Below are 27,991 nucleotides of genomic sequence, written 5' to 3'. Positions count from 1 at the left end.
TTTTTTTTTTTTTTTTTTCAGGTTGAGTTTAAAAAACTGCATGGATAGAAGGTGAAAGTTACTCTTCTCTCCTCACGCACGCTGCCCCCTCAGACCTCACCCTTTTCTGTTTCGTTTGCTCATGGCTTAAACGCTGTCCACTATCTCATCTCAGCCAAACCTTTCACCTCTTCTCTCTTTCTCTCTCTGTTCATAGTCTCTGCCGCCTCAAGTCTTGGCCTCTAAAGCCTGGTACGTTTTTAATCTGTGTTTTTTTTGTAAATAGCTGCTGATAATGAATGTTTGCATTAATGGAACCGAGAAAATTTAGGTGGTTAGAAAAATCTGCATTCAACATTCGACAAAAAGGGTATATGCCTTTTGGGGTTTTAGAATGTTTTTGACATTGGGTTTTCTCCAACATGCATGTTTGATTAGTGATACTATGAACTATAGTTTTGGTTTGCAGCTGTGGATTACTATGTTATTTTTTCTTTCAAAACTTAAAAAAAGGAAATATCAATTCTTGGGGGTGTGCCTCTCTTTTGTTTTTCATGAGTATGATACTATGATCTCCCTCATTGTTGTGCCATTAGCTGAGGTCATTTCTTTTCTTGGTATTATTTATCTGTTCTTTTAAAGTGAACTCCACATGCTTGACGAAATGTCTGAGTTGAATTTTATGGATAAAATTTTATATTGGTTGGATAAAGATCTTGGATTGGGTTCAGGTTCTATCCGCAGATAGCCATTTGAATGATCGGAATATGAGGTGTTTCTCCTCTTGAAACAGTAGATGATTAACAGGTTGTGGCATGTAATGATAGTGTTGGGCTATTGGGGAAACACCTCTTTTGGAACTTAAAAAGCTTTAAGCAATGGGTTTTATTTATGTTATTTTTAGCCCCAGCAAGTAGTGGTTTTTATATCATCTTCCCTATGAATAGGATTAAGCTTCAACTTGGGTTGGTGGTTTATATGATAGTGTAGACATAATAGCATGTTCCTCTTCCATTTATCCCATGTTCACTTTGTTTTTGCCTTTACTATTTTTAAACTTAAAATTTTCTATCTTAAATGGGGTACACGTTTTCTTCACTGGAATCAAACTTGTAGTGTTGGGTAGGAAATGAAAATTTTGAGAATCGGGTCCAACAGATGCAAGACCCAAAATAAGGTTTGCTCTAAACTTTCTTATGCAATTTTTAAATTAGATATGGCCTCTTATTTGAAGATATGAGAGTTGAAACTTTTCTTCTATAAACTATTTTCCTGAGTGCCACCACATTCATTTGTCATTCATCAATTATCATAATCTTAGTTTGCATATTGCAATAAGAGGACATAATGTCTTCTAGATTTACTCTGCTGGGCCTATATTCATTAACTAATTTGAAGAAGTATTTCGTCCATTTCTGTAACATTACTGCTTTATCCTTGCACATAATGATGATGATTTGAATCTTTTTCACTAATCTCATATAAAAAGAATTGTTCAAAGTACCTACAAGTAAGAACCTTTGGAGTCACTTATCAAAAAAAAATGTAAGAACTTATGGAGTCACAATTGGTTAGGTAGATGTCGTGGGCTTAATTTTAAGAAGTCACTATATTAAGAGTAGTTATGTATTTATATGTTTATACTATGTAGTAAATCTTTTGTCTTCTAAAATTGTTAGAAGTTATCAAAGCAAGTGTAAGAGCACTTTTAGAGTAATAGGTTTAACTATATATGAATTCCATTCATGTAGCCCAATTTTTTTGTTATCATTTTCAAGTTCATGGTACCTTCAAGTAAACTAAATAGTTTTAATATTTATTTAACTGTCCTATGCATCGCATGAGTTAGCGACTAGTGTATATATATAGACCTGAGATTCATCACCAGTTTATTCCTATCTGTGATATTGTTTTTTTGGTTTTTGGGCTCGTACAATGTAATGGACCATAATAAGCAAGTGGGTTTGATTTTCATATCAAACTTGAGTTAGACTTGGGTATGTGAACATGAAGTTCTTCTGTCCATACTACAGGTATTCTGAAGAGAGAGAGAGAGGCTACTAGGAGCTGAGGCTGAGAGGTCGTGTTGGTAGCCGGAGACCGGAGTGATTAGACTCATCCATAGCTGTTGGCATATTCACATTTTGAAATTGGAACTCAGGATTTTGAAGTAGAGAATAGCTTAGCTTGAGACATAGAGATCTCAGACATGGTGGGGCTTATTGGGAGACTTTGGAATTTACAATATAAGAGTATAGTGAAAGAAGCATCAGGAAAAACCCTTGCAGTGACAAAGTTCTTCTGCGTCCTTCACGTCACCAACACTTACCTCTGCACCTTTGCCCTCGTAAAACATTTTCCCATAAACTTTACAAAACAACATTTGTTAGAAAGAAATGATAATAATTGAGTGGTTGCAGGCCTATGGTCCCAGCATGATCCCGACCTTCAATCTAACCGGCGATATGTTCCTAGCGGAGCGGCTCTCCATCAAATTTGGCAAAGTGAGCCCTGGGGATATTGTCCTCTTACGCTCTCCTGAATCTCCTCGAAAAGTCATGGTGAAGCGCTTGTTGGGATTGGAGTCTCATTCTGTCACCTATGTTGTTGACCCCATGAACAGTGATAGATGTGACACTATTGTGGTATCTATTATCATTCATCAATTTAACCCTTTTTTTTTTTGGAATTGGCTTTTTGTTGCTAAGGCTTAGAGTTATAGATTGTGCTTTGTAATAGCTATAATTAGTGCTGTCATAGGTTCCAAAGGGACATGTTTGGGTAGAGGGAGACAACATCTATAATTCCAGAGATTCAAGACAATTTGGTCCTGTTCCTTATAGTCTCATTGAAGGCAAAGTATTCTGTAAGGTGACTACATTTCTTTCTTTAGCCCATTTAATGTTGAATTTTGATGCTTTTAATTGTACTGTCCTTGTCCCAGTCAAAAAACAAAAGGAGGGTATAATTTAAGTTATTTTTATGTTAATAAATTCTGTTCTTTTGGCAATGGAATGTATGGTAACCACCTTTATTTTTCTTTCAATTTAAATTTTGGGGCATATTGAAATTGATGCTCAATTAAGTTCCTATGAGTGCATTTGGTTTTGTTGTCAAAGATAATGAGATTGGATGTATATTTTTTTGCATTGGTTTTTGATGAATTTACTAGGCTTAAATCATATGAGAGACCTAAGAATATATTTCATTCTGAAATTCTAGTTGATAGAACTAGCATATACGTTAATTAAATGGAAACTATGAAGATATAACTTAGCATGGATAGGTGGGCTTAAAGACAGAAAATAGAAGTCAAAGTAGAAGTGAAGAATTTCTAAAAATTAGTAACCAATTAATACTTGTATTGTGTGTTTGGTTAGAGGATTTGGAAAGGGAATTTGAGGGAGAGCCGGAAATTGGGTAATGGAATTTTATAATTCGTTTGTTTCGCTTGATAAATGAATGAGGTGCAAATTAATGCCCGGGGGGGTGGAGGGATAAACATGGGGTTTGTGAGTGACAAATTCTGGGTTTAAATCCAAGCAAAATAGGCATAATTTGATAGATTCACTGAACGTGGGATTTTCTTTTGAGCGTGCCTAGTCCAGATTGCCTTCAAGCATGACCAACCCAACCATCTTATCTATGTTTATCCCTTGTTCTGAATGGGTAAAATTTGTAAAAATATTTTTGTATGATTCTTTGTTCTTGATTTTCATTTTATCATTTTCAATCGATAGCAATCCTTGTACAATTTCAATTTTCAATTGTTATATATGGATTGCTAAGCTATCAAGAAAAGTTCAGAGTAGCTAGATAAAGACTAAAGATGGATGAGAGGCAATGCAAAACATATGTAGGAAAAACATACATGCAGTCTTGTCATGAATTCCATGTAGCTTTAGAAGTTCACCAACTCAAGACAAGATGGAGGAAAGGCTTCTAGGATGAGGAAGCATAAACTGAAAGAAAGATTTATGTAGTCAATTGAACATAGTTGAGATTCCACATAAAATGCACTTGTCCACACTCTACACAGTATCCATATGAAGTGCATGGTAAATCATTGCATTCGGTACAAGAGAATTTGATATGATCTATGTGTGAATAACACCAATAAGATCTTATAGCGCTTTTTATGCTCATGGTTTAACAATTATAATGCTAATGTTCTAATTGGCTGGTTCACCTTAAAGAAAATCAGTGAAATTGTCAAAGTCTTGGTTTCTAAAGTCCTAAGCCTAGGAGGATGATTGCATAAAGTTGACAACCAGTTGCAAAAGCCATTGGTTATAACCTTTAATTGAAGTCCTGAAAGTCTGGACAGCTAATAAAACATTTGTTATTATTATTCTTATTATCACCAACATTTGAGTGGTTGATAGAAACTATTATGAAGATGTATCAAGATCGGGTTCATGTCATGACCTCTAGGACTTTAATGTCACTGTTTGTTGTTTGATATTTGACCCTACATAATTATCATACTGAAAATATCACTGTCATCTGTTAATTTTTATCATTGCTAAGTTATAGATATGTGCGCATTTGTATGTAGATATGGCCTCCTAAAGAGTTTGGATCACTGATGAAGAGCGGAATGAAGGATCCAGATTTATAAGGTACTTTTCTTGAGAATTTATACTCTTAATGTTCCATTTGGGTGTATATTTCCCTAACCTTGACTTGTCATTGCTCATGTGCTAATTTATGAGACCTTTTTGTAAAGAAAAAAGGCACACCCATTTTATATGCTTTATCGTAGTACACTTATTCTCTCTTTTTATAAGTGTTTGAGTGGTCTTGTGCCCTTGGCACAAGTAATATAAATTCTATTTTAGATTTATTGATTTTCTCTCTCTTCATTTGTAAGGTTCGTGTAATTCTCTAGGGGAACTTTGTGTACACACTCATGCATGATGTTTGTCTGCTAATATAATGGAATATTATTACTTATAAAAAGAAAAGCACTTAATTGCTATATATCCTAATTCAAATGGTACTGAATTTGCCTCTGCCATATAATCATTAACTCCTTGTTTCACAAAGTGGCCAAATTTTCATTTTGTGAATAGCACATTGTGCCGGTTTGGGTTTTAATATATTCATGGTTAGAGTAGAGTGAAGTGTGTGAGAGAAAGAAAAGAGATTAGGATATCTTAATTATGTTACCTTATTAATTATATGAATTATGTGAAGCATATCTACATAAAGTTGGATGTCTGGAATTATTAGATATATAAACTTCTGATAAAAAACAAACACACATATTTATAACTTACTGAGGACTGGAAATAGACTCTGACATTCTGACTTTCGAGGACAATGATTCTCATCACAATGTCTAAAGATAATGGCCGCATCATCTTCCCAGTGGTCATGCTGAAAAGCCTTGCCCCGTTTAAACTTTTTATTGCTCATGTAATTAGGAAATATAAAAAAGTGAAAATGGAAATGAAATTGTTAGTTGGCTCTGGGCTTTTGGTCAAAAACCCCTGCTTTGTAAATTCAAAGAAGAGCTTATGTGGTTTCTCACTCTTATTTGTTGCTCTTTCATTGCTCATATCTTGTTCAAGCTTTGTGGTGGATGCTATTTAGCTTTCCAATACTAATAACAAGTTACCTTTGATGTCTTTTCCTGGACATATGTCCTAATTTGCTAACACTAACAAGTAAGAACTTCTACAGTTCAATCAACTGTCTCTCTGTGTTATAGAGCTTTTTTTCCTCCTATGATATTCAGTATCTTTCAGGCTTAAATATTTGATTCAACTCTCAATTTTGCAATATTTTGTGTACATTACCTAATGATTCATTTGCTCTTTTTTCTTTTCTTTTCTTTTCTTTTCTTCCAATTAATCCTATGAATTGCAACCTTGTGTATTTTTTATTTTTTCGGGGTGGGGCTCTTTTGGTGGCTAAGATGTGTGGATGGAAACCGAAAAGTGATTGGAAAAAAAAAAAAGGTTTTGTGGAGGTCTATCTAGAAATGGTGAGAAGTAGTTTCATTATGGCTTAGTTTGTGTCAAAATTTCATGTCAAGGAAATCTATACAGAGAGAGAGAGATATGTACAATTAACCATTATATAAACATTGTGATCTCCTTGAAGTCCAGGAGGTTTTCGAAGTTAGTTTTCCTAACAATATTTTTAATTGTTTGGAATAAGGTTTAATTGATTGTGGTCATAATTGATTAAAATTTAATACACTGACTATATCCTTTCAGAACCTTTTCATTTGCAGGTGTCATATCTCTAAAGTTCATAATTGCTTACAATTTCAGACAGGAGCATTATCAGCTGTGGGTTTGGATTTTCTACATTGTTTACTGAGTCTAGCTAAGAGCCTTGTAACTTAGTGAGTGACATTACCTTGTCTCCTTTACGAGGAGAATCAAGGGCTGAATCCCTCTACCTCACTTGTTAACAATTTAATTATAAAAAACAAAAAACATTGTTTACATTGTCTCTGTTTGCTGGAATGCTAGTGCTAAAGCCTATGAAGTAAATTAGATTTGTTATTATTGAACTCAATTGAAAGATTATTGCTTCCTATGAATTGAACTAATTCACAGCTTTGATCCCCTTTTTGTTGCCACCATGTTGTCAAACGGAAGGGATATGGGAATGTGGGAATGTAAAAAAGGTAAAATATTTGCATTTGTCTTTATGAAAATGACATGCATTTGTTAATTTAAGACTTGGGATAAATTTTCTAGTTATTCACATATTGTCATTAAAAGGCTACAATGAGAGTACTCTCGTTATATCTATGGACTGTTTCAACTTGTGTACACCAAATACTTATGTAGCAAGAATATGGCGACAATTGAATCAAGATACACTTTCATTGGAAAAAGTTAATCAATGATATGCAACTTTGCATACAATAATCAAATAATTATTCCCCTAATTATTGGATTTAAGAAAGCCAGCAAAATGTGTATGAAATCAAATCACTAGCCCCTTTTGGCATAAACTTACTACGTACTCTGATGCCTTTTGAGCTTTAAGGCAAGGAACACCCGCCTTTGGGTCTGAAGTGAGCATCAACAAAGTCAAACTGAGATTATTTAATTATAATATATTCAATTTCACAATAATACATATCTTTAATGATATTTTCCAAAATGAACTTTTAATTTTTTGAATTAGGAATCTTCGATAGCAAGGTTGAACCCATTAGTCATAGCAAATACATTGCACTCCACAAGTTTTTTATAGCTATATGATGTATTTGATTTTTTTTTTTACTTAGTATAAATTGTTCTGTAATAGATGATTTTGTTATTTATTCTAATTTGTATTTGTCAATCATCTTTAAGATTCTTTGCGAATTGCGACGTATCCTTCTACATCATCATCATCATCTACTATGCATATACATCCTAACTAGTCATCATTTATGGTATGACCACTTACTGTTTAATTAGAATATATTGAATTTTTTTTTTTTAAACTGTGCTCATTATTTATTTATTTATTTATTTTTATGTAGGATCTATTACAACAATTCCAAGAAAGCTGATGTTCAAACAAGTTTTGCGACCAAGAGAATGCATTGGGAAGCAAATATTTTTTGCTATATAATATTTTAATTGTGCTGGATAGAACCATTTTCTTGTAGTTTGAATTGAGACAAGTTTTATTTTAAGATCTATCTTTAGTCATATGATTCTCTTTTTGTATTTTGAATCAGGACATGTTTTATTTTAGGTGAATGTATTGTCAATTAAAAACTTAAAAAAAAATTGTGACATGTTTTATTTCAGATGTATTTGTAATCTTATGATTCTCTTTTTGTATTATGATTCATGACAGGTTTTATTTCAAGTGAATGTATTATCAATTAGAAACTTTTATTGCAAATTGTGACAGGTTTTATTGTCAATTAGAAACTCTGCTTTCAAAAAAAAAAAAAAAAAAAAATGGGGGTATATGTCATTATCCTGTGGAGTAAAGAGTAAAAATATGCATATAGATTTTTTTTTTTTTTTTTTGGTCTTGTATAGATTCATTCAATCATGTTTTTTACATATTGTTTGAGAAACAAGGGTATCCATGAAAGATTATTTTTAATGCTTTAAAACTTACAAAATAAAACGTAATGCATTTATTTCATTGATTGAACAATGTCATACATTTAAACCATTTAAGTACTGATCTGATCAGACACAGATATTATGGAATCACGGTAATATCAACAAATTTACCTCTTAGCTCTAGCTAAAGATGCAAAACTGTGTGCAGCTGTGCAAAAGAATGATTAACCTTTTCAATATAACTGTGTTTTAAGCATACAAAGCTCATATGATGCATATAAAGTACCTTTGTTAATCAGTATAGGGAACAATGAGAGTGGGTGATACATAAAGAATATAAGCAGCTTTAGCAATAAAAGACAGAGCAAGCAATCAATTAGGTTGCATACAACAATGAGAGTGGTTGATACATATGGAACTTTCACTTTATACTGTAAGTGTTAATGTTAATTGTTAAATCTAGTGGCATAAACTAATCATGCCCAAACAATCAAGTGAACATAATTCATTTAACCCCTATATCACATGGGTCTACTTGCAATTCCATAAAGTATTCCATGTATTTTAGTTGTGGCCATTAACCAAGTCATTCTTACTGTTCTTCACTGATATTCTTCTAAACTAAACCTAACCATTCTAACTGTTATTCACTGATATTCTTCTAAAAAAGGAGCAGCATCATAGATAATTAAATTCTTGTAAGGCCCGAATAATCCAGGAAGCTGCAGAATTTTGTGCTTCCTTTCCTCTTGACTTTTCATCTCCCTCTTTATATAAAATACCATCTACTGTTGGTATTTGAACTGATGAAACATATTTCATGTCGTGTGGTGGACCCTCATCCTTCTCAAGGCTGCAAGTTATAGCAAAAGTACATTCAGATTCAATATCTTACAATATAGATATGAAAGTGTGAATTTGAGAAAAACAGTGAATACTTGAGAAGAAGAAAAGCATGAAAATTTTATATCCAACATAGGTGGTGGTTTAATGGTGCACACATGGAGGAGATTAAAAAAAGCATTTCATTGCAAGATTAAAAACTGCAATGAACGTGTGAGTGCCCACAAGCCAATAGAACAAACTACAAAGCCTACTAGTTTATGTTCATTTGACATGCCATAGAGATCAGTATTCTTGGTTCCAGTCATTGTGAACCCAGTAATCAAGCTCTTCAAAACATTCCATGCCATCCTTATGAAATTCTAAATCATAAACTATGGCCTATGGGAGAGAGAGGAGGGAGGGGGGAGAGAATACAGAAGGCTTGATCATGGTTCAACTCACAAAACTAACAGGCTCATCATCAAATAATTCAGAACACACACACACACTCTCTCTATTGCTTCACTGCTCATAATAAAGAAGCTCATACCTGTAAATAGGCTTAGGCCATTTTTTCTTGCCACAAGGCTCATGTAACTTCTGCTTTGCTCCGTCAATCTCAAATGACTTATTGAGTCCAAAAGAAAAATCTAACCTCCCAACATTAGTGGGCATAGATTCCGATAACTTGAGCAAAGCTTGCTTCGCTGCATTTAGCTTTGCAGTTTCCTTCTTCTCAGAAGAACCTGAGGCGATAAACTTACCATCAACCTATACAGTTGCAACATTCTTTTCCCCACTCTTCCAATACTTAATGTCAACTTGCTTCCCTTGCTTTTGACACAACTCAAACAACACCTTGACAGGAGTCCCTCTAACTCTGCATTCAAAAGTGATAGTTTGGAAACTACACTCGCTAAATGGTGTATGACAGACTTTATAAAATGATAAATAATAATTTATCAAAAAATCATATTATATGAATTCGACTGATTTCAAGTAGTGAACTAAAGAACAGGAATACATCTCCAGATTCAGAAATTCATCAATTTGTTTATTCATAATATATAATTTATTCATGTAAGAACTTGAAATACTAACAAGATTCACATAATAGACAAATTAGATTTGTTTAGGGTTGAACTTAACCATTTTGGAATCCAATCAAAACGCACCAAGGTACCAAAAAACATCCAAAAAACCTAACACAAAACCATCAATATTTCGAAATCCAGATTGAGTAAAAGAACAAATCACGAAAAAACAAACCTTGAGGTTGCGACACCACGATCACGGCGGCTCCGGCGCATTTTCCAGGTTCCAGCACAGAGTCCGATGGAGGCGGGGACGAGCTCCGTTGGTCAGAGGAGAGGAGGCAACCGGACTCTGTTTTCTCCAGGTAAGGGCTTCTTCTGAACAGAACAGAACGTGTTTGGTGATTTTGGTTTTGTTTGAGCAACAATCCCGTGTGACAGAGTGTACTGGGGTCTCGTTGAATAGCTGACGTGGCAGCTCCTGATTGGTGGCGTAATCCGGACAGAACGTTTTCTCCTTCCAACGTGAGACTATTTTCACCGCTTATAAATAACACATTCAAGTGAATAGAAAACATTAACTTCTTATTTTTCCAACAAAATGAACGCGATCCTTACACTTGTTGTTTTGAGTGTTTGCTTCTTGGGTGTACTAGTGTTCGGTACTCTTCTTGTATTTTGTTGTGTTCCTGTTGGCAAGATTCGGGGTGGTGAAAATGTAGGTGGCACAACGGTTTCAGGGGGAGGCTTTTTTGTTGCTGGTGGTGGTGATGGTGGCTCTGGCGCTGGCGGAGGTGGTGGTGGTGGTGGTGGTGGCTGTGGCGCTGGAGGAGGTGGTGGTGGAGGTTGTTAAGTTCCCTTAGGATTAGGAATGTAAAGTAAACTCTCTTGCTCATAACTTTGCCCACCGCCCTTCTTTTTGTAAGTGGGATGCTCCCTCACCCTCAACATCTCCGCTCTGCTCCTCCTTTATTTTATATTATGTAAACCAAGGAATATATGAAATTAAATAAGTTGACCTTTGGAGGTCTTATATGTGATGCTTTAATTATTTTTTATTTTTTATGTTTTTCTGATGAGATGTGATGCTTTAATTTGAATCACATCGTCAACCAACATCCAGTGCCTTATTTTTTCAATTTTGTAATCATCAAAGGTGAGAGATACAGAACTATCCCAGGTAACTCACAACCCTTTTTGACTCGTGAAGCATTGTTGAAGAGAACAATCGATTGCATGTCGTATGCATAATTTACTTGTTGAACTTTACACACTCTTTTCTTGTCACTAACTGGAATGAGTAACGAAACAAAAGAAATACACCAACTGATCTCAGAAGTAAAAGAAAAGTTTTCAACATATCTTGCTTCATCACCTCACAAAAAACAAATATAATGGTCTCATTCAATTTGCATGGAATGCAGATGAGAATTAGGAGAGACGACAGATGGATAAAGTAACTTCAAGTATGTTACCAATTTCATAGGAGAGACGTACAGATGGATGTCAGTCATCTGCATTCATATATATATATTTTGTTACTAGTATCAAATTTATCAAGAAATTCTTCTTGAGATTTAGCTATTTTTTTCTTTTTCAAAGTTTTTATATTTAAATTCATATATTTTTATTAAACATTTATAATTAGAAATACTTATGAATAAAAGAAACAATATCTACAGTATAAAAATTAAATATGACTAGGATAAAATAAAATTTAATGTAAAAAAAAAAAAAATAGAACTTGATTTATCAAACACACTATTGAAAGTTTGCAACTTCACTTAATAGCAAAATAACTTAATAACTTCAACTTTCGCAAGTAAAGACAATTTTAACCCTCTATTTTTTTTATACATAAATAGTTGGGGATGATAGGGATTTGAATTTATATTTCTATCATAATGTACCAACTAGTTAAATTATAAGATTTACAAGAATAAAGCTTATATGTTTAGAGAGAGAGAAGGTTTCTATCCACTAAAAGCTTATACATTTTTTATTACCAAAAAAAAAAAAAAAAAAAAATGCTTATACATTTTTCGAAAATGGGAATTCATTATAGCGGCAAAACTAACACCACATTGATCAAAAATAGTAGTCTTGAATGCCATTGGAGAGTGAAGTTGAAGGCATTTAAGCCAATTAACCATCAAAAACCATGCGGTGAATATGATGGGCACATTTCCAAGATACCAAGTTTATTTAATTCTCAAAAATAAACCCTAATGTTGTTGAGTTTTTATACTATATCCAAAAATCTAAAAAAAGTAAAAACAAATACGTGTGAAGGGATAAGATTTTCTTTTAAAAATCCTTTTAACTTTTTTGTGGGGGTAGCTTCCTTAACTCCGGAAACTTGTTGATTGGGAAATGTCAAGAAACAGAAAAAGAAGGGCAGTAGTGATGCTCTGCAAAGAGGCGCCACCAAGCCAAACAAAGTATGAACAGGTAATAACAAGTAACAAGAAGAGCAACCAATAAAAAAAAAAAAAAAAGAGAGAAGACAACTCAGTGCCAGTGGTGCGTCACATGCACATGAGTAATTCTTAGTAACTTTCAGAGCACAGAGAGTGCTTCATCTTCTCACATTTATGGTGGAGTCCGTTTATTAAATTCATGGTGAGGTCCACCATGAATGTGAGAGGAAAGAGCATTATTTCAATATACTACGGAATTACCTAACAATTTTCCTTCTTGAACATCCCCACCAACAAGTGAGAGGTCTGTACAACCAGCACCTGATGTCTGCTATTACTATCTTTGCCCATCATCTTTCTTTTATGATTGGAAAATCATACATTCTTTTTTTTTTCCCCAAAGACTATTTATTTTTTTTAAAAAAATATTATCACTAATTTTGCTCTAGCAGTAAGAAAAAAAAAATCAAACCCCCATATTATTTTAAAAAATAAAAATTCAATTAATAGAAGTACGAGCCATCATACACCAATTCTTGAATTTTTTTTTATAAATTTTTTATAACGATTTGAAATATTATTACTAGTTACTTTGCCCACAGCTTAATTCCTAGCCTCTCAAGACTTAAAGGCCATAAGTATTTTGTGCTAGAGAATGTACCAATTTACTTAAGAAAGAAAATTTCTAAGATCACAATAAATTACACAAATTTTACAACAACATGTCATGTGGCGAATTGTGAATAATGAATCTATATAAATGTACACATTCATCACTCATAATTTTTAAGTAGTAAGTTATGGCAAGAATTATGTATTTTATTGTGATTCTAGCATTGTTGCCTAAGAAATGCGGTGGTATTCTTGAAAGAAAAAAGAAAAAATCAAAACATGCTCACTGTATATGTTTTTCCTTTTTCTTATCTCCGTAGCTGCTTGTCTTGTCAATTATTTTAAAAAAAGGACATCTTAATCAATTTATCACTTCCCTTTCAGCAACGAAATTTTTTTTTATTATCACCTCCCTATATGAACGACGAATAGAAAGTACACTCTTATAAAAATAAAATAAAAATAAAAAGAAAGAAAGAAAGTACGCTCAAAACAAATGAAAGAATAGTTGATTGGTCCCATCAAAATTGAACTTTAATTGTTTAAACCTGTCAATCCGTATGAATTCAAAGAAAAAATTTTGATAAAAGGATTGAGTGTTTCTGACCCATAGAAAATGGGCCAGTCCAAAACCTAATTCGTTAAAAAAGAGATTAGGTACTGGTTTTACTTGATTGGTTAAAACATAGATTTTCCTATATTGATCATAAATTAGTTGGCAAAAACCATATTACTATTTGGATCTTGTGGAGGGATGAACATGACCTCGGACTGAGAGCTAAGCTCAGCATATCATTTCTTAAAAGATGGGCCCAGTCTAAGAGTGTGGATATGAGTAAAAAGGTTTGTGGAATGTAAGATAACTCCCCGAGGCAGATCTCGTAGAGGTTTGGACTAACCACTATTACCAAAGTCCACTATCGAGGTAATAAGCGAGGGGATGAACATGAGTTCGGGCTGAGAGCCAAGAGTCCAACAAATCATTTCTTAAAAGATAGGTCTGGTCCAAGGGTGTGGATATGAGTAAAGAAGTCTATGGAATGAAAGATAACTCTCCAAGACGGATCTTGTGGAAGTTTGGACTAACCACCATTACCAAAGTCCATTGCCAAGGTAATAAGCAAAACCTTTCCCATATCAGGTACGCAAGGAAACCCCCCCCCCCCCCCCTCCCCCCTCCAAGTCTTATTTCATGATGAAAGAATGGTAAAACCGAGGGGTGATGGGACAAGTATCTTCCAAATCCAACTAGGAACAAGACAGTTAGGGAGAGAGAGGGGAAAATGGTCTATAAAAAGAGGGGGAGGTGCAACAAGAAAGGGGATTCAGCAAAATTTGAGAGAAAAGATTTTGAGAAGAATAAAAGAAAGAGTTGTACTAGCAGAATAGGACTAAGAGTTTTTAGCTTTCAATCCCATCCTTTGTAACCTCAATAAAGTTGTTCTTATATCAATAAAAGCCTTTTTTTGCTTATTTTCTTACAATTTGTTGTTTAGGTCCCCCATTGTGGAATTGCTTACCTTTTTCCTTTTTATAAATTAATTATTGATTGTTTTTGATCCCCACAAATCTATTTGACTTAAATAGTTGTAAGCAGTGTCAAACTTACGATAAATCACTACTATTTTTTTCCATTGCATAGAGCATGGTTAGTTTTGCACAAAGTGTGATCGAAAATTAGATGATGATAATAATAATAATAATAAAATAAATAAATAAGATTCGTATTTGAAGTTTTGTTTTTTCATGCCATCTAATTCAGACTTAATTTTCACCGCCTTGCTTTTTCATGCTATCTCTTTTAATTTAATTAAACCAATTTCATGGTTTAACATGATTTGATTAACGTGGGTCAGTTGATCTGGGTGGGCTTTTACTTTTAGTACTAGTACTAGTACTAGTGCCCCATCCAGTAATGTAGAAGAAATCATGTTTGATGAACCTGAGTTACAAGAAGGAAAAGTTAATGAAATTTTAACATATCCTCATAAAGGATCTTGATCCTGAAAGTTAGTAAAATCATTAACGTACGTGGGTCAATTGATCTGGGTTTAGTACTATGCCCCATACAGTAATGTCGAAGATAAAATTCTGTTACAAGAAGGAAAAGTTAATTAACATTTTAATAAATATTAATAATCTGATTGCGAGAATGTCATAACAAAAATTGATGTACATCGGCAGATGCTAATGACATACTTTTATAGAACTGCTAATCTTTCTAAATGTTCCAGATCTATTGGTGAGTGTCAAACTAGGATTGATGATAATAATAAAAAATAAATAAATAAAAAATTGTCAGACTAGATTGACGACAAGTATGACTAAAAGTTCACCATGAGGTTTGATATTTCTATTGCTTTGTTGTGTAGTTGTGCCCTTCATTTTGCAATGACTTCATAATGATGCTCACATAGACACATACGGTTCATGTTCTCTTTCAATACGAATCTGAGATATAAATCATATTTAAAAAATTGTTAATTAAAAAAAAAAAACAGTATACATGGTGAAGAATTTCAAATTGTAATCAACTTAGAGAATAGTGAATAAATGTGTAGAGAGTTAAACTCTGCAACGGCAATTCTATTCCTACAGGGAAGAATACAAATTATAATTGCAAAAAAAGAAAAAGAAAAAAACAGAGAGTTAATGACATCATATGTTCTGTTTTATTCGAAAAACCAAATACTAAGAACATCGCTTAGCTATTTTACCACCTCAAACTCCAATTTAAGTCCAACATTGATGGTGCCAAAGGCAAATTTTGCCTTCTTACTACAGTGAATTGCCAAGACTAGTAGTAGTTTATTGTAGCAAAAAGGCATAAAAAAAATATATTATTTTATCACTTAGTTGGGTTTCGTGGCAAATAGGAAGAGAGAGAAAGTAAGAAAGAAATTAATAAAAAAAAAATGAATAGTGTTTGGCTGATAGTAAAAAGAAAACCATTAATGCAAGATTTGTTATGAAATTATGTTAAAATAGATAAAATAACTTCTTGAGGTTTTAACTCCACCGATGTGAATGCTTTTAAAGGGAGAAAAGAAAGGCTATAAACATGACAAATTATTATTTGTAGGTAAAAAAATATGATATTCTCTCTTTCGTTACTTTCTCTCAAATCCAGATATTTTTATTTTGTGTGAATTGTGAACTCTTCCGCCACTCTCACTCACAGACGAGTTACAAGTGTTATCCTCACAAACACACACACACATTGCTCTATTATTAGACCTAGTTTGTCAGCTAAGTTTGACCTAGTTTGTCACCTAAGTTCAACAATAATCTCCTTACTTTTCTTCTTTGATTCTCTCAATTCCTAATATCTTTGTTGGTGATTTCTTTGAGCTGCACTAAGGTTAGTCTTCTTATCCATATTCTCTCATTCATGATTAGATTTATGCTTTTGGAATGGAATGAAGTGCTTAATATTTATATGCCTTATGATTGGGAGAATGATTAACTTGCATGCGTTCAATTCAACCGGATTTACAATCTTCTTTGTTAAATCTAATTTTAAGCAGTAAAATTTACTAATAAATTGTGTTTGGGGTTTAGTTTTGTTTGTCTACATAAAATTTAGACAAACAGATTCTAGCTAAGTTCTAATATATATATGGATCCGATTAATGTACGCCCTTAGGACACACATTAATTATTCATTTTAAAAAATGGTGTAAAATTGAAAAAACTGTCAAAAAAGTTAAATCACCTTTTTATTTTCCTATAAAAAATTCCCTAAAATGATTTATTAATATATGCCTTAAAGGTATATGTTAGAAAAACCATATATATATATATATATATATATATTAGTCATTTGAGTGAGCAAAATATGTTCAGTTTGAAGAGAAAAAAATTAAGGACATTAATGATAACTTCAATTTTTCTTATGTTTCAACTTCCAATTGCAAAGCCATAGCAAAGTAAAGATTTGAAAGTTGCATGGAAAATGGGCTTTACAAAGCTAATCTTGAATAAGAATCTCAGACAGTTCTATCAACACTGAATTTGAAGATTCTGAATTCAACTTGACAACATTATTGGATAACCATAATGTAAACAAATTGAACTTTGCAAAGAGCATGCACATAAATTAGCTTAAACAACAAGAGCCGTGGAATAAAATGCAAGGCATTTTGAATTCACCAGTGGAAAAAATTTGCACCTCAAAATTTTTGGAACTAGTGCATACACAAAAAAATCCCTCACTTAGCATACTTTCAATATATACACGCCAAGAATGTCAAAACCATGGGCAACAGCAACCTTACGGCTGTCTGACTGCCAGTCAAGGATGTAACTCAGCCGCTTGTGTTGATACCTCTCAAGGTAACAACCAAGCCATTCTCAATCAAATATAAATTCCAAGCCTTCTTCTCTAATTTGGCAGAAAGAGAGCACCCATTTGCGCAATTATATTGGACTCACTCTTGATATCTGCAGAGACAAAGCATAAGCCACTAATGGTATCATGTCCATCTCACCTCATAGGAAAGAAAAAACAAAACAAATCTTGTTTGTTTGGTATGCAATGCATCTAAATGACCACCCTAAAACAATAAAGACAATTTCAGCATAACAGTAAGTCATCTTATGGGAGGAAGATCCCAGATAGGCTTCAAATCACGGGAGAGATGAAGAACTAGACTGATAATGATAGCATAAAGATACTGAAGAAATATAAATATACTATCAGAAAATTTTGGCACAATGATATTAACCAACAAATCCCTAATTATTACTGGTTTATCAATAAAAACTATTAGGGGTTGAACCAAGGTTGTTAAAAACAAAATTCAACAAGCATAAGAACTGAATCAGCAGGATAATTAGTATCATGAGTTTATGTTTTTTCCATCATGAACTTATGTCATCAAAAATCAAGTCTCAATTTCTCTTCTAACTAAACAAGTTCATTGCTTTAGTACAAATACAGCTTCACCAGAAAACCTTGGAATCAATTCAAACAAATTGAATATAATTTTTGTTTCTTTCCACAATAATTTTAACTAAAGTTTACAGCACTCCTAGTATTTTTATTGGTTTTAAAATCTCCTTTTAGCAACTTAATCTACCAGGTCATACTAAATTCTCCCATCAATAAACATCAGAGAAACACTAGATCCAAGATATTCTTATCACTTAATTCTTGTACCTGCCTTTTTGTTAGAATTATTTAAGTAAGAAACATACAACAGTTTCCTCCAATATATATATATATATATATATATATATATATTCCTCACATTCATTATTGAAAGCCAATCACATGTTTCTGGTTCCTTTTCTTTTTTCCACATTATATACCTTACATTCTTATGCACCCACTTTATTGTAAAGCTTGCTTTATCCCTTCTTCTTTTAACTTAAATTCTCCCCCAAATCATGATAAAGGATACAACAATGAATTGGCTACACTGTCAACACAACTATTAATGTTCAATTTTGGTATAGATATTGTTTACTTCAGTTTTTCCTTCAACCCAGAAGTTATTTATTACTCATTTAAAAAAAGGCAACCTGCATCTGCATTCATGAATGGACCATTAAAAAGGAAGTGCAAACCTGATTCTGCAAGCTCGTTGAAGTTGTCCAGCGCTGAGGTTGTTGTATTACTGCTGAACTATCAGTGATGAAAGTTATTGTACTTGCTTCTTGTATGTTTTCTGCTTTTAATGGTGGTAATTCTCTCATGATCCATAATATAAAAGCTGAGGGTGTTGATGAACCTGGCAACAACACATCATATTGTAAGTTAGCTGCTCACTACTTCTGAACAAAGACAGTATTGATTCGATACTTAATATAGAAGAATGAGTGCATGCAATGTTTTTCACCCATCATAAGCCTATGTTGCTTCCCACTGTAGTCACATATGTTATCAATCAATATGTAAAGCAACATGCTTTCTACTTATTTTAAGGTAAGTGGTGTGAAAGCAATAACTAACATGGTAAACAATTACAGTAAAAAATACTCAAACCCCGGGAATCATTCTCTCCAAAATTGGATACAGCTGTCTACCAACCACCTCTCCCATAACCCACAGAAGCAGGAGACTTGAGCACTAGCTATGACTTTTTAACACACAATTCAAGCTTCCTAACCAGAATAATAGAGGATCCTTATTTTTTAAACAAAATTATATTTCACCTTATATTGTAGGGGTGGAAACCCTCATGTTTCAAAAGTTGCATTTTGAAGGGGTTGTGATGGGCTTTGACTCACAAACTGACTTGCTATCTCTTATTGACTTGCTCAAACTTCATCAACCATTAAAAAACTCCCCTAAACATCAGGTTTCAATTTAAAACTATCCCCAAACTATACGGTTGAAAATGTAATTTTCCCTCTTTATCCTTAAAAAATTAAAAAACAAAGAGTGCACTTTTGATACATCTAAATTTTTAGATTTATTTTTAAGGTGCACAAATCATGCCAACAATTCATGTTATCAAAAAAGGTGAGAGGAGTGGAGTTAGGATATGTAATTAAGCCAAATCTTTTCTAAAATCGTCAGTCACACACTGTGGCTGGTGCTCAGGTTTCCCTATATTTGCACATTGCACCTGTGGCCAAATATTTGATATTTGATTTCCATTCTTTTTTAGCTTCTGCATATGATGTGTGTATGCGGAAGTTCATTCTGATGCATATTTCCAGCATCTAAACAGTTTACTCTTCCAAAGGTTGCCGAGAGTCATCCTATTTACTAAGCAACGAATGAAACTGTAATCATCTACAAATGAGCTGAAGTTCTCAATATTTCATACAACTCTAGTACAAGTTTACAAAAGCATCATTGATGCTCCTTTAATCTTTGAGTGAATCCATATTCACTGCAAATCTTGCGAAGTAATCATTCTCAATCTTAAAATTAACCTTTTAGGCAACCAAGTAGGGCATCTCTTCTGGTTTTAAAATCAGTTTTCTGTTTTCTAAGATAGATAAAGATATTGGAATTCATCTCCAAATCAAGAGAAAACTGGGGTTTTATGCAGTGTATTTCCATTTTTGATTTCCTTCATTCTGTTAATTCTTCTCTTTGATTTGTTTGTAATTGTTTCAAGTATAATTTGTTCACCATCATGAACATGATGTACTTTTGTTCAATAAAACTTTTATTACCTATCAAAAAATAGAGAAAATTGAGAGAAATCTTTTTGTTGCTTTCGGTTTCCTGGTTTTTGAAAACAAATTTTTTCTCATGACAGTTTGGATGAAGAATCATCAGATCATATGAGGCCCAGTTGATATCTTCGACGGCGTAGGTTTGGATCACCGACCTAGAGGACCACCCATACTCAAGGCCAGCAACAGAGCTCCCTCCATCCAAAAATGTATTCCCTCTCTCTTGAGGTTTATTGGCTCAATTGCATCACTTCAAGCGCATCATCAACTGCAACACCTTCTATTCCTCCAACTTGAAAATGCCAGCAAGCTTAAGATACACAAGCAAAGGGAGAGTTTTGGTGCAGGTGCACCAATTGATGAATGAATTTTTTTTGGGTGTTTGGTTGAGCTGCTGAATGTGGCTTTGCTTTTGTTGTTGGTGTGAGTTTGGGGCCTTTGATGGGGTTTTCGTGCTTTATGAAAAGGTGATGTGTTGGTTTGATGAGGTTTAAATTGGTTGTTGATGGTGGCTTCAGTCTTTCAGATTGTTGGGGACAATACTGCTTGATGGGGAGGCTGTTGCTGGACAGCTGGAGTCAGTAGGATTTTGGACGTGAGGCTAAACAGGCTGTTGAAGAGATATGTGATAGTGGGATTGTCATTAAGTTGCCCAAATATTTTTTGGGGGGATGCCATGAGCATCCAAACAAATTTTTTTATTTGTTCAAAAATATTGCCTTTTGTTTTCCACATTCCAAAGGAATTTTACATTTCAACTCAACAGAAGATTTTTTTGGTTTTCATCTCTAAAAGCAAGTTTTTTGAAACAGAAAAATGAACCATTCCCAAAGATGCCTGCAAAATTTCGCATTCTTTCTACAAGTGGCTCCAATTTATAAACCCTGATCCATCTCCTACAGTTTGGTGCCTCATGAACTGTATCTCCAGCCAAATTTAAACTTTACTGACTTAAAATGAAACAAAAACTAATCTCTTCTCCAAATCAAGAACTTACTCTCTCCAGGATAGCTTTCACTCATTCATGCCTACAAACTACTCTTTTCAAAATTTAAAATTTTCACTTGATAGATTATAGTTGCCCTTTCTTAAATCTCAAAACAGAAAAACAAACCAAGAACACCTTCACCTCTTCAGAAATGCTAGCCTCCTATGGACTCTTGTTTTAAAATTCAGAATAATCAGACAATGGATTGATATTGGTCTCAGAATGTAACATTATCCAAATGGATATCAGATGCCAGCTACCAAAACTAAGTGTAAATCCAGTGGTCAAATTCCATTTATGTATAAGATGGGCATAGGCAGATTCAGGATGTTATCTTGATTCTATAAAACATCATTGGTAAAGAACAATATTCTTTATGCAGGTACAAGGCATGGTTATTAAGTCAAAAAAATTTCTGAGTGGTCAATGGTTGAAATTGAGAACCTAGGACAACTATATTTTTTTTCTTAGCTACTTATTGCTTTGATCTTCCATTAATAATATAAGTACAACCAGATATGATAATGGGGTCAATTCTTGATTCTCCAGAGTCTAGAGACTGATGTCACCTTATACACATATATCATCCATCAGCAGATATATGAACACCTATGCAATTAGTTTCATCAGCCAATAGGATAAGTCTCAAAACCCATTCCATGGCCATATGAAGAATCAAAAAGTTAAAAATGGACAAAGGGCAGAATTTCACACAAAAGGATGGTGCAAAATCATTCAGGATAGTTGCAGAAAGAAAACAAGAAGGAAACCTTGCTAAGAAAAGTAATAAAGGAAGAACCAAGATAAGATGTTAAGAGATGGGAGGACTAACATGTGAAAAGAAGAAAAAATGGATGTGAATGAAGCAAACATAAAAAATGTACCCTTGTCATTTTCACCAACCTGAGACCCTGACACAGAAATTAGAACCACATACCTATAAAATAATACAAAATGAGCAAGAGAGACGTATAAACAACTCTCATGGGATGTTGAGGCCGGTGATATAGCATCTGTAACCATCATGACATGATGAAGTTAGAGAAAGCTATAAAGATGAATTCAATTTCTTTTGTACAATATAAATTTGATGACCAACAGAGAAGTGTCTACCGGAATATCAGTTAAAAGAGCAACAAAAGAACTTGAAGTGAAACAGATCACAGAAACAACAGCTAAACCTGAAACCTGCACAGAACAGAATACTTGCCAACATTATACATGGAACTGCAAAACCACTGATGGACATAAATAAGCAAGATAAATTCTACAACTACATACACACAGGGAAAATAAAAGGATTTCAGTAATATTATAAATTTATAATGGAGCCACCAAACGCATTATATTAACGCTGGCTGTGACACCCAGAAATCAAAGAGAAAAACAAGACAATAAAAGATTTAATACCTTCCACATTTCAGATGAAGCTCGCTCAGATCTAACTTTGCTCATTTTCAAGCATAATAGAAGTCCTGAATGGAACTCATAGCAACAAAGATAAAAAAAAATTATATCTCAAGAAAATCAAAACAATGGAGGAAAAGAAAAGAATAAAAGGAGAGAGAGGGAGAGAGAGAGAGAACAATAATTGCATTTTCGTTTTGACTAAACAGGTAGTCAATAACCAAGGTACCTTACTACTCCAAAGACATGTAGACAAGTCAGTTAAAATAAGTAATTGAAAACTTAGAATGCTAAAATTCTCCATCCCACAAACTGGTTCTCTCATGTACATTGAATTGGCAAAATATGGTTTTTTTATTTCATATTATGTGATTCTTTTAAAAGTAATTTGAAATTTTTATTAGAAAGAGGAGAAACCTTGGTAGACAAGTTTTATAAAGAGTCTCCTAAAGAATTACAAACAAATATCGTCAAGGAAATCCACAAAAGAAAGAGAAGAGATGTTGCCGGTCACATTAGATCAATCACAACAGATTATGCAGAACTACACATTTTTTCTTGAGAGTAGGTAACTCAATGCTGTTGAATGTAAGGTTTTCTCTATCTGAATAAGGCAAAGCAGGGCACCACTCCAAATTTGCACTGATTCTATGTTTTCCAAACATTCCTTGCCAACAAAAAAACACAAGCACTATCACACATTTAACTGAAAATATCTCCAAAAAAAGAAGAAGAGATCAAGTCATTGGCAACTGCACAATGAAGTAGCAAGCGATCAGTAGCCTCCCCCAGCTCCTTATGCACATACAAAAGTGATCCGATAGAATGATATTTTGTTTAATACATAACCCCACCCTCCAATTAGAAAATTTTTCCCAAGGCTGATGTCCAAAAGAAAAGGGTATCCTTTCTAGAAACTCTAAAACCCCCGAATACTCCACAGTAATTTCATGCCAATAGATCCTCTTAATGCCTCATAATACGAAGTACACTGAATAGACCACCAAGCCTTATCCTTCAATGTAACCTATCAGCCACTTCAGTTTTTGGCATATTAGAATATAGTAGATTGAAAAAGAAGGGAAAATGCAAAAGCACCCCTGAACTTAGGATCAAACTCAAACTGAACCCGTGGTCTTTTAATTCAAAATTATAAATCCCTGAAGTTTGGGAAATATTCAAATTGATCATTCAGTCTCACTTTCGTAAGCTGAACCAACATGTGTTTATGTTAATAAAAAATTATTTTAAAGCAAAATTTAATTCTAATATCATTTTAAAATTAATTTGATTTTTTTCCCCTTTTTTCTTCTTCCTCTCCCCTCTACTACCACACAACAACCACCCTCCCCCACCCCCCCCTCCTCAACAACCACCAACAACCCTGGTAATCAAGAACCACCACCAAATCCAGCCATTCCACCAAACCAGCAACCTCATTCTCCCAATAACCAAACAAAATGGAATAAGAAGTAAAAACCTCGAATCTATCTCATCCCAATTCATGTTATTTAAACAAGTTGTTTGACTATTAAGTAGGTCATGTGACTAAAAGTACATGTGGATGCTTATTTGACTTGGCGCAAAGTGGGTTGGAGGAACTTTTCTCCAAACCAGGTTCAAGGAAAATTCTGTCCGTTTAGCAAAGTAACACCTCAAACCATGTTACCCAAAACAAAACAAATCATACCCCAAATTTATTGTGCTGCACAAGTTCAGATTTTTGAATGTTTGGCAGTCTTATTAGTAAAGCAGATTTGCATATGGCAGTGGTATTGCACAATGTACAGATTGTAGATGGCGGCAGTAAAGTGGAAGGTAGAAGATTAGAGTGAAAAGCAACAACAACAACCAAGCCTTAGTTCCAAACTTTTGGGGGTTGGTTATGGTTCCTCAAAATATTAATCAAGATTGACCACATACATTCTCTACCACTATTCTATCCGAAGTCATACTCTCTGTTATTTCTTTAATTGACATGTCATTTTCTACTATTTTTACTAATATTATTTCTCTTCCTCTACGTTTTTTCGTTCCAATGATTTGAATCAACTCTCTTTTTCACCCGTTCATTATCGCTCTTTTCTGAATATAACTAAACCATCAAAAACGACCCTCCCTCTTCGTTTCATCAAAGGTGGCTCCCTATCTTTAAGCAAATTTCCGCATTCAAATTCTATCTTTTGGAGTACTTACAATTTCCATTAATCCATCTTAACATCCTTAGCTATACTAATTTTATGAATATTTTGTTTCTTAATAACTCAGTATTTAGTAGCATAGAGATGCGGTTTCAAAAAAAAAAAAAAAAAAAGAATCATAGAGATGCTAGAAGTATGCGGATAAATTTACCAGTTCCTAATAGTTTAAGCTCTTATCTTATGATTCACATCCTCTTTGATCTCTCCATCTTCATGACTTGTTGATCCAAAATATCGAAAGTTCTTACTCTTTAGTATCTCTTAACCATAAAGTCTTACCACCTTTTCATCTTTGTCTCTACTTTTACTAAAATTACATTCTATGTACTCTGTTTTAGTCCTACTTAATCAAATATATTTTTAAATAAATAATTTTTTTAATTGAAATAATCAAATGCACCACAAGTGATAGCCTTTTCCATCCACAAGGGTTATAATTTCAAATTAGAAGATCTTGGGCTAGTTTGATTTTAACTATTAAAAGATCTTGGGCTAGTTTGATTTTGACTTTTAAGTTTTAAGGCTTTTGCATTTTTCCCAAAAGATAACCCACCAACTCAAGTTCCCAATCCTGAAAGGCACAACTAAATCTAAGATTCGTAGAATGGATCCCTCTCATTGAACTTTAAACAAGAACGTACAGAGGCAACTTTATCCACAAAAATCACAAATAAGTTAGGGAGTAGTTCTTTGATGATGGTGTGTCCCCATACCACACATCATTCCAATTATGTTTGATATTTGTTTTATTTGGTGACTAATAACAACACATTAATGATAGGGAATTACATAGTTGAACCTGAAATTTGCCATAGTAACATGAATATATTAGGAGACATCCTCATAGACAATAATATGATGCAGGAAGAAATGAGTGGCAAAGAATATATAAAATTTCTTAAGGGAAATCAAGATAGAAATACAAAAGTAAGAAGATGGGAAAGACTGAAGACATCACTTACTTGAGGAGAGAGACTCAATCAACCCTTCTAATGGTCTACTTAGGGACTAACTCACCAACTAGAGAACCATTCTTTCAAGAGAAGCTCATAAGGCTTGCACCAAAAAATTATTCAAATCCACTCTCTCTACCATTCTCCTCACATTTACAAGGCTTTAAATAGTATGCCACTAGTGATCAATTTAACATTTTTCAGCTTCAAACATAATCATCCAAATAATCTAATTTTGAAATTGAAATAACTCGGTAGCACTGAGAGAAATCTTCAATTCTGATACCATAATACACAAAAGGCTAGGAGCACTGAGTCATTATACCAAAGAAAGAAATAGGTAACATGCAGATACAGAAATTGAAAAAAGAAAATGACTATTAAAATGTTGTTGCTCACCATAACATGCTAAAGCTCCTCCTAATAAAAGTATTGCTATGGAAAAAAAGTATACATACACCTGCATGATGAGTAAAATCATTGCCACATGGCTTCACTACATGTTAGTTATAAACAAAAACCAGAAATCTTCTATATCATTTAAAACACTAAACCTACTTTACCATGAGAAAAGACTTTCATTGAAATTTTAAAGCAAATTACTAGAATAATATTCTATAATTACATTAAAAGTCAAGCCACTATGGTTAGTTTTTATACAAGCATGAGATGTAACAGGCAGCAGAACCATTTCTTACTAGCACCCAAATCTAGTAATAGGGCAATCGATTGTTCTATCACTAAAATAGTGTTGGTCTACTATCCAAAATTAACCAAAAAAAATTGTGTTGAGCAAAAGATGAGAACAAATAATTAATACAAGTTACCCATTTCAAGTCAAAAGATAATTTATAAGTACTGGCATAACCTCTCTCTAAAGCCAATATTCTAACCACTAGATCTTCAAAAATCTCCTTCACTGCTAATAAAATAAGAGTTTTTCCTTCTACCAGCCCAACTTCTATATCTCTACTTTCACAAACTGCAAGTGGAATCCTGACTAATTTACTGTATAAATTTACAGCTGCTATTTGCCCCAAATAGGTTACTAGAGATCTCATTTATAACAGATGTTCCATCAATAGCTGATTATATATCTTTCCAGAGGTCTAGAACACAATAGTTACATCTGTGCAGCACGATGGATTAAAATACACAAACATTGAGATGCTTCAATTCATGTTGCAGTAATGATGATTACATACAGTTCAACAACAAACAAGTACTCTGTTGAAGAACATTAACAAGTATTATATGACAATATCAACAGGGAAAAGTAGAACTAAAATTACTGTGTTCATACCCGAGTCACGAGTGCAGAATCAACAGAATTGTTTCCCATCCCAATCCAGATTATTACAGCACATGCCAACATTATAACAAAAACTAGCACAGTAACCTGGTAAATAAGCACTGTGTTAACAATAGATTTGGATAGCTTAAATTTTCCAATGAGTACGTGACAATAAAATGAAGAATAATACAGAAATAACCAATCTTAAGAAGCAAGGGTAGATACTCAACAAGAAGCTTTTCATTGTAGCCATACCAACATTACAATCTTTTGGCGGCTTCCAATATGGTGAAAGCGGAGGGGAAAACACTTTCTATGAGTATCTGTTTTAGATGAACTTGACTTATTTGAGGTCTTATCCAATAAAGCTTCCTGAGAACTGCTGTCCTCATCTTCATCATCCTCATCATTTGCCTGATGGCAAAGGTCAACCCTATAAAAAAACCCACCAGAGAAGCATAGAATATTGCTCACAGGAAACACTAGTCTGAAAGAAAAATTGTATGGCTATCAACTTGAAAATGAAAATATTCAGATATAACTAATTGAATGTAATCTTTTGATTATGAAACCATTGCAATTCCAGATATCTTTTTATGATGACCAATGGAAAACAAGTCCTTAGAAATTAGTTATTGACATCAGTCCCAAACTTGTTGTGGAGCAGCTTTACCCAACCCTCACCCCACCCCACCACAAAAAACCCAAAGAAGAAGAAGAAGAAGAAAAGGCACTACTTTGGATGTAATCAAATTAACACAAGAAAGAAATGCTTTATATATATATATATATATATATATATATATATATCCAACATCACTGATGAAACTTCAGAATGGAAATTAATAGACTTCTTTATGATTTTTTCAATTGATAAGTTACACATGTACTTAATAGGACTTGAACCCATGACCTCACCTTCCATCCGCTTATTATGGGAGAAGGAAATGCTAATTGAGCTATAGGTCATTGGCTTCTTTGTTAAGGTATTTTATTTATTATGACAATTTTTGATGAAATTCAGTTTGCACTGAAGCTGTATTCATCTATCATGAAATGAATTAAAAAAAACACATGCACTGTTGAAATACACGCACAC

At 33.5% G+C, this 27,991-nt stretch overlaps 2 protein-coding genes and 1 long non-coding RNA gene across 14 annotated transcripts; 1 reads left to right on the top strand and 2 right to left on the bottom strand.

Annotated features, from left to right (window-relative positions):
• Positions 1-53: 53 nt before the first annotated feature.
• Positions 54-7,649, top strand: LOC115990063 (mitochondrial inner membrane protease subunit 1-like). Of its 10 annotated transcripts, XR_004092142.1 has the most exons (9): positions 54-231; positions 2,013-2,326; positions 2,400-2,624; positions 2,740-2,850; positions 4,538-4,601; positions 6,207-6,337; positions 6,597-6,625; positions 7,305-7,387; positions 7,478-7,649. XR_004092142.1 is itself a non-coding variant. In XM_031113924.1 (6 exons), the coding sequence occupies exons 2-5, from the start codon at positions 2,189-2,191 to the stop codon at positions 4,598-4,600; spliced, it is 537 nt and encodes a 178-aa protein (XP_030969784.1). In that variant the 5' UTR covers positions 54-231; positions 2,013-2,188; the 3' UTR covers position 4,601; positions 6,207-7,286. The 10 variants fall into 10 exon arrangements, 2 of the variants coding, with proteins under 2 accessions (XP_030969784.1, XP_030969785.1); XR_004092141.1 differs by lacking the exon at positions 6,597-6,625; XR_004092143.1 differs by lacking the exon at positions 7,305-7,387.
• Positions 7,650-8,383: 734 nt separating this feature from the next.
• LOC115992263 lies at positions 8,384-10,366 on the bottom strand. Its single transcript, XR_004092459.1, has 3 exons — positions 10,116-10,366; positions 9,397-9,726; positions 8,384-8,874 (listed from the first exon to the last, which is right to left on the bottom strand). It is a non-coding gene; the product is annotated as an uncharacterized LOC115992263 (long non-coding RNA).
• A 6,597-nt stretch (positions 10,367-16,963) lies between these two features.
• LOC115989720 (tobamovirus multiplication protein 1-like) lies at positions 16,964-27,651 on the bottom strand. 3 transcript variants are annotated; one of them, XM_031113547.1, is made up of 7 exons: positions 27,123-27,651; positions 26,902-26,997; positions 22,448-22,512; positions 22,151-22,225; positions 21,975-22,050; positions 18,484-18,647; positions 16,964-17,355 (listed from the first exon to the last, which is right to left on the bottom strand). In XM_031113547.1, exons 3-7 carry the CDS (start codon positions 22,490-22,492, stop codon positions 17,332-17,334), a joined length of 384 nt encoding a protein of 127 aa, XP_030969407.1. In that variant the 5' UTR covers positions 22,493-22,512; positions 26,902-26,997; positions 27,123-27,651; the 3' UTR covers positions 16,964-17,331. The 3 variants fall into 3 exon arrangements, with proteins under 3 accessions (XP_030969407.1, XP_030969406.1, XP_030969405.1); XM_031113546.1 differs by having other exon boundaries at positions 27,148-27,651; XM_031113545.1 differs by lacking the exons at positions 26,902-26,997; positions 27,123-27,651 and adding an exon at positions 25,998-26,845.
• Between the last annotated feature and the right edge of the window lie 340 nt (positions 27,652-27,991).

Source organism: Quercus lobata, chromosome 5, assembly GCF_001633185.2.
Source record: "Quercus lobata isolate SW786 chromosome 5, ValleyOak3.0 Primary Assembly, whole genome shotgun sequence".
NCBI lineage: Eukaryota > Viridiplantae > Streptophyta > Magnoliopsida > Fagales > Fagaceae > Quercus > Quercus lobata.
This window is presented reverse-complemented; position numbering and strand designations above follow the sequence as displayed.

Bases quoted from the DNA above. Each gene is read 5' to 3' on its own strand.
- LOC115990063 (XM_031113924.1), top strand. From the start codon at position 2,189: ATGGTGGGGCTTATTGGGAGACTTTGGAATTTACAATATAAGAGTATA. The intron at 2,327-2,399 runs GTAAAACATTTT...GAGTGGTTGCAG, and splicing joins ACCTCTGCACCTTTGCCCTC to GCCTATGGTCCCAGCATGAT. The intron at 2,851-4,537 runs GTGACTACATTT...ATTTGTATGTAG, and splicing joins AAGGCAAAGTATTCTGTAAG to ATATGGCCTCCTAAAGAGTT.
- LOC115989720 (XM_031113545.1), bottom strand. From the start codon at position 26,079: ATGATTTTACTCATCATGCAGGTGTATGTATACTTTTTTTCCATAGCA. The intron at 22,226-22,447 runs GTATTAAATCTT...TGTTCTGTGCAG, and splicing joins CTTCATCTGAAATGTGGAAG to GTTTCAGGTTTAGCTGTTGT. The intron at 22,051-22,150 runs GTAGACACTTCT...TGATGGTTACAG, and splicing joins CTCTTTTAACTGATATTCCG to ATGCTATATCACCGGCCTCA.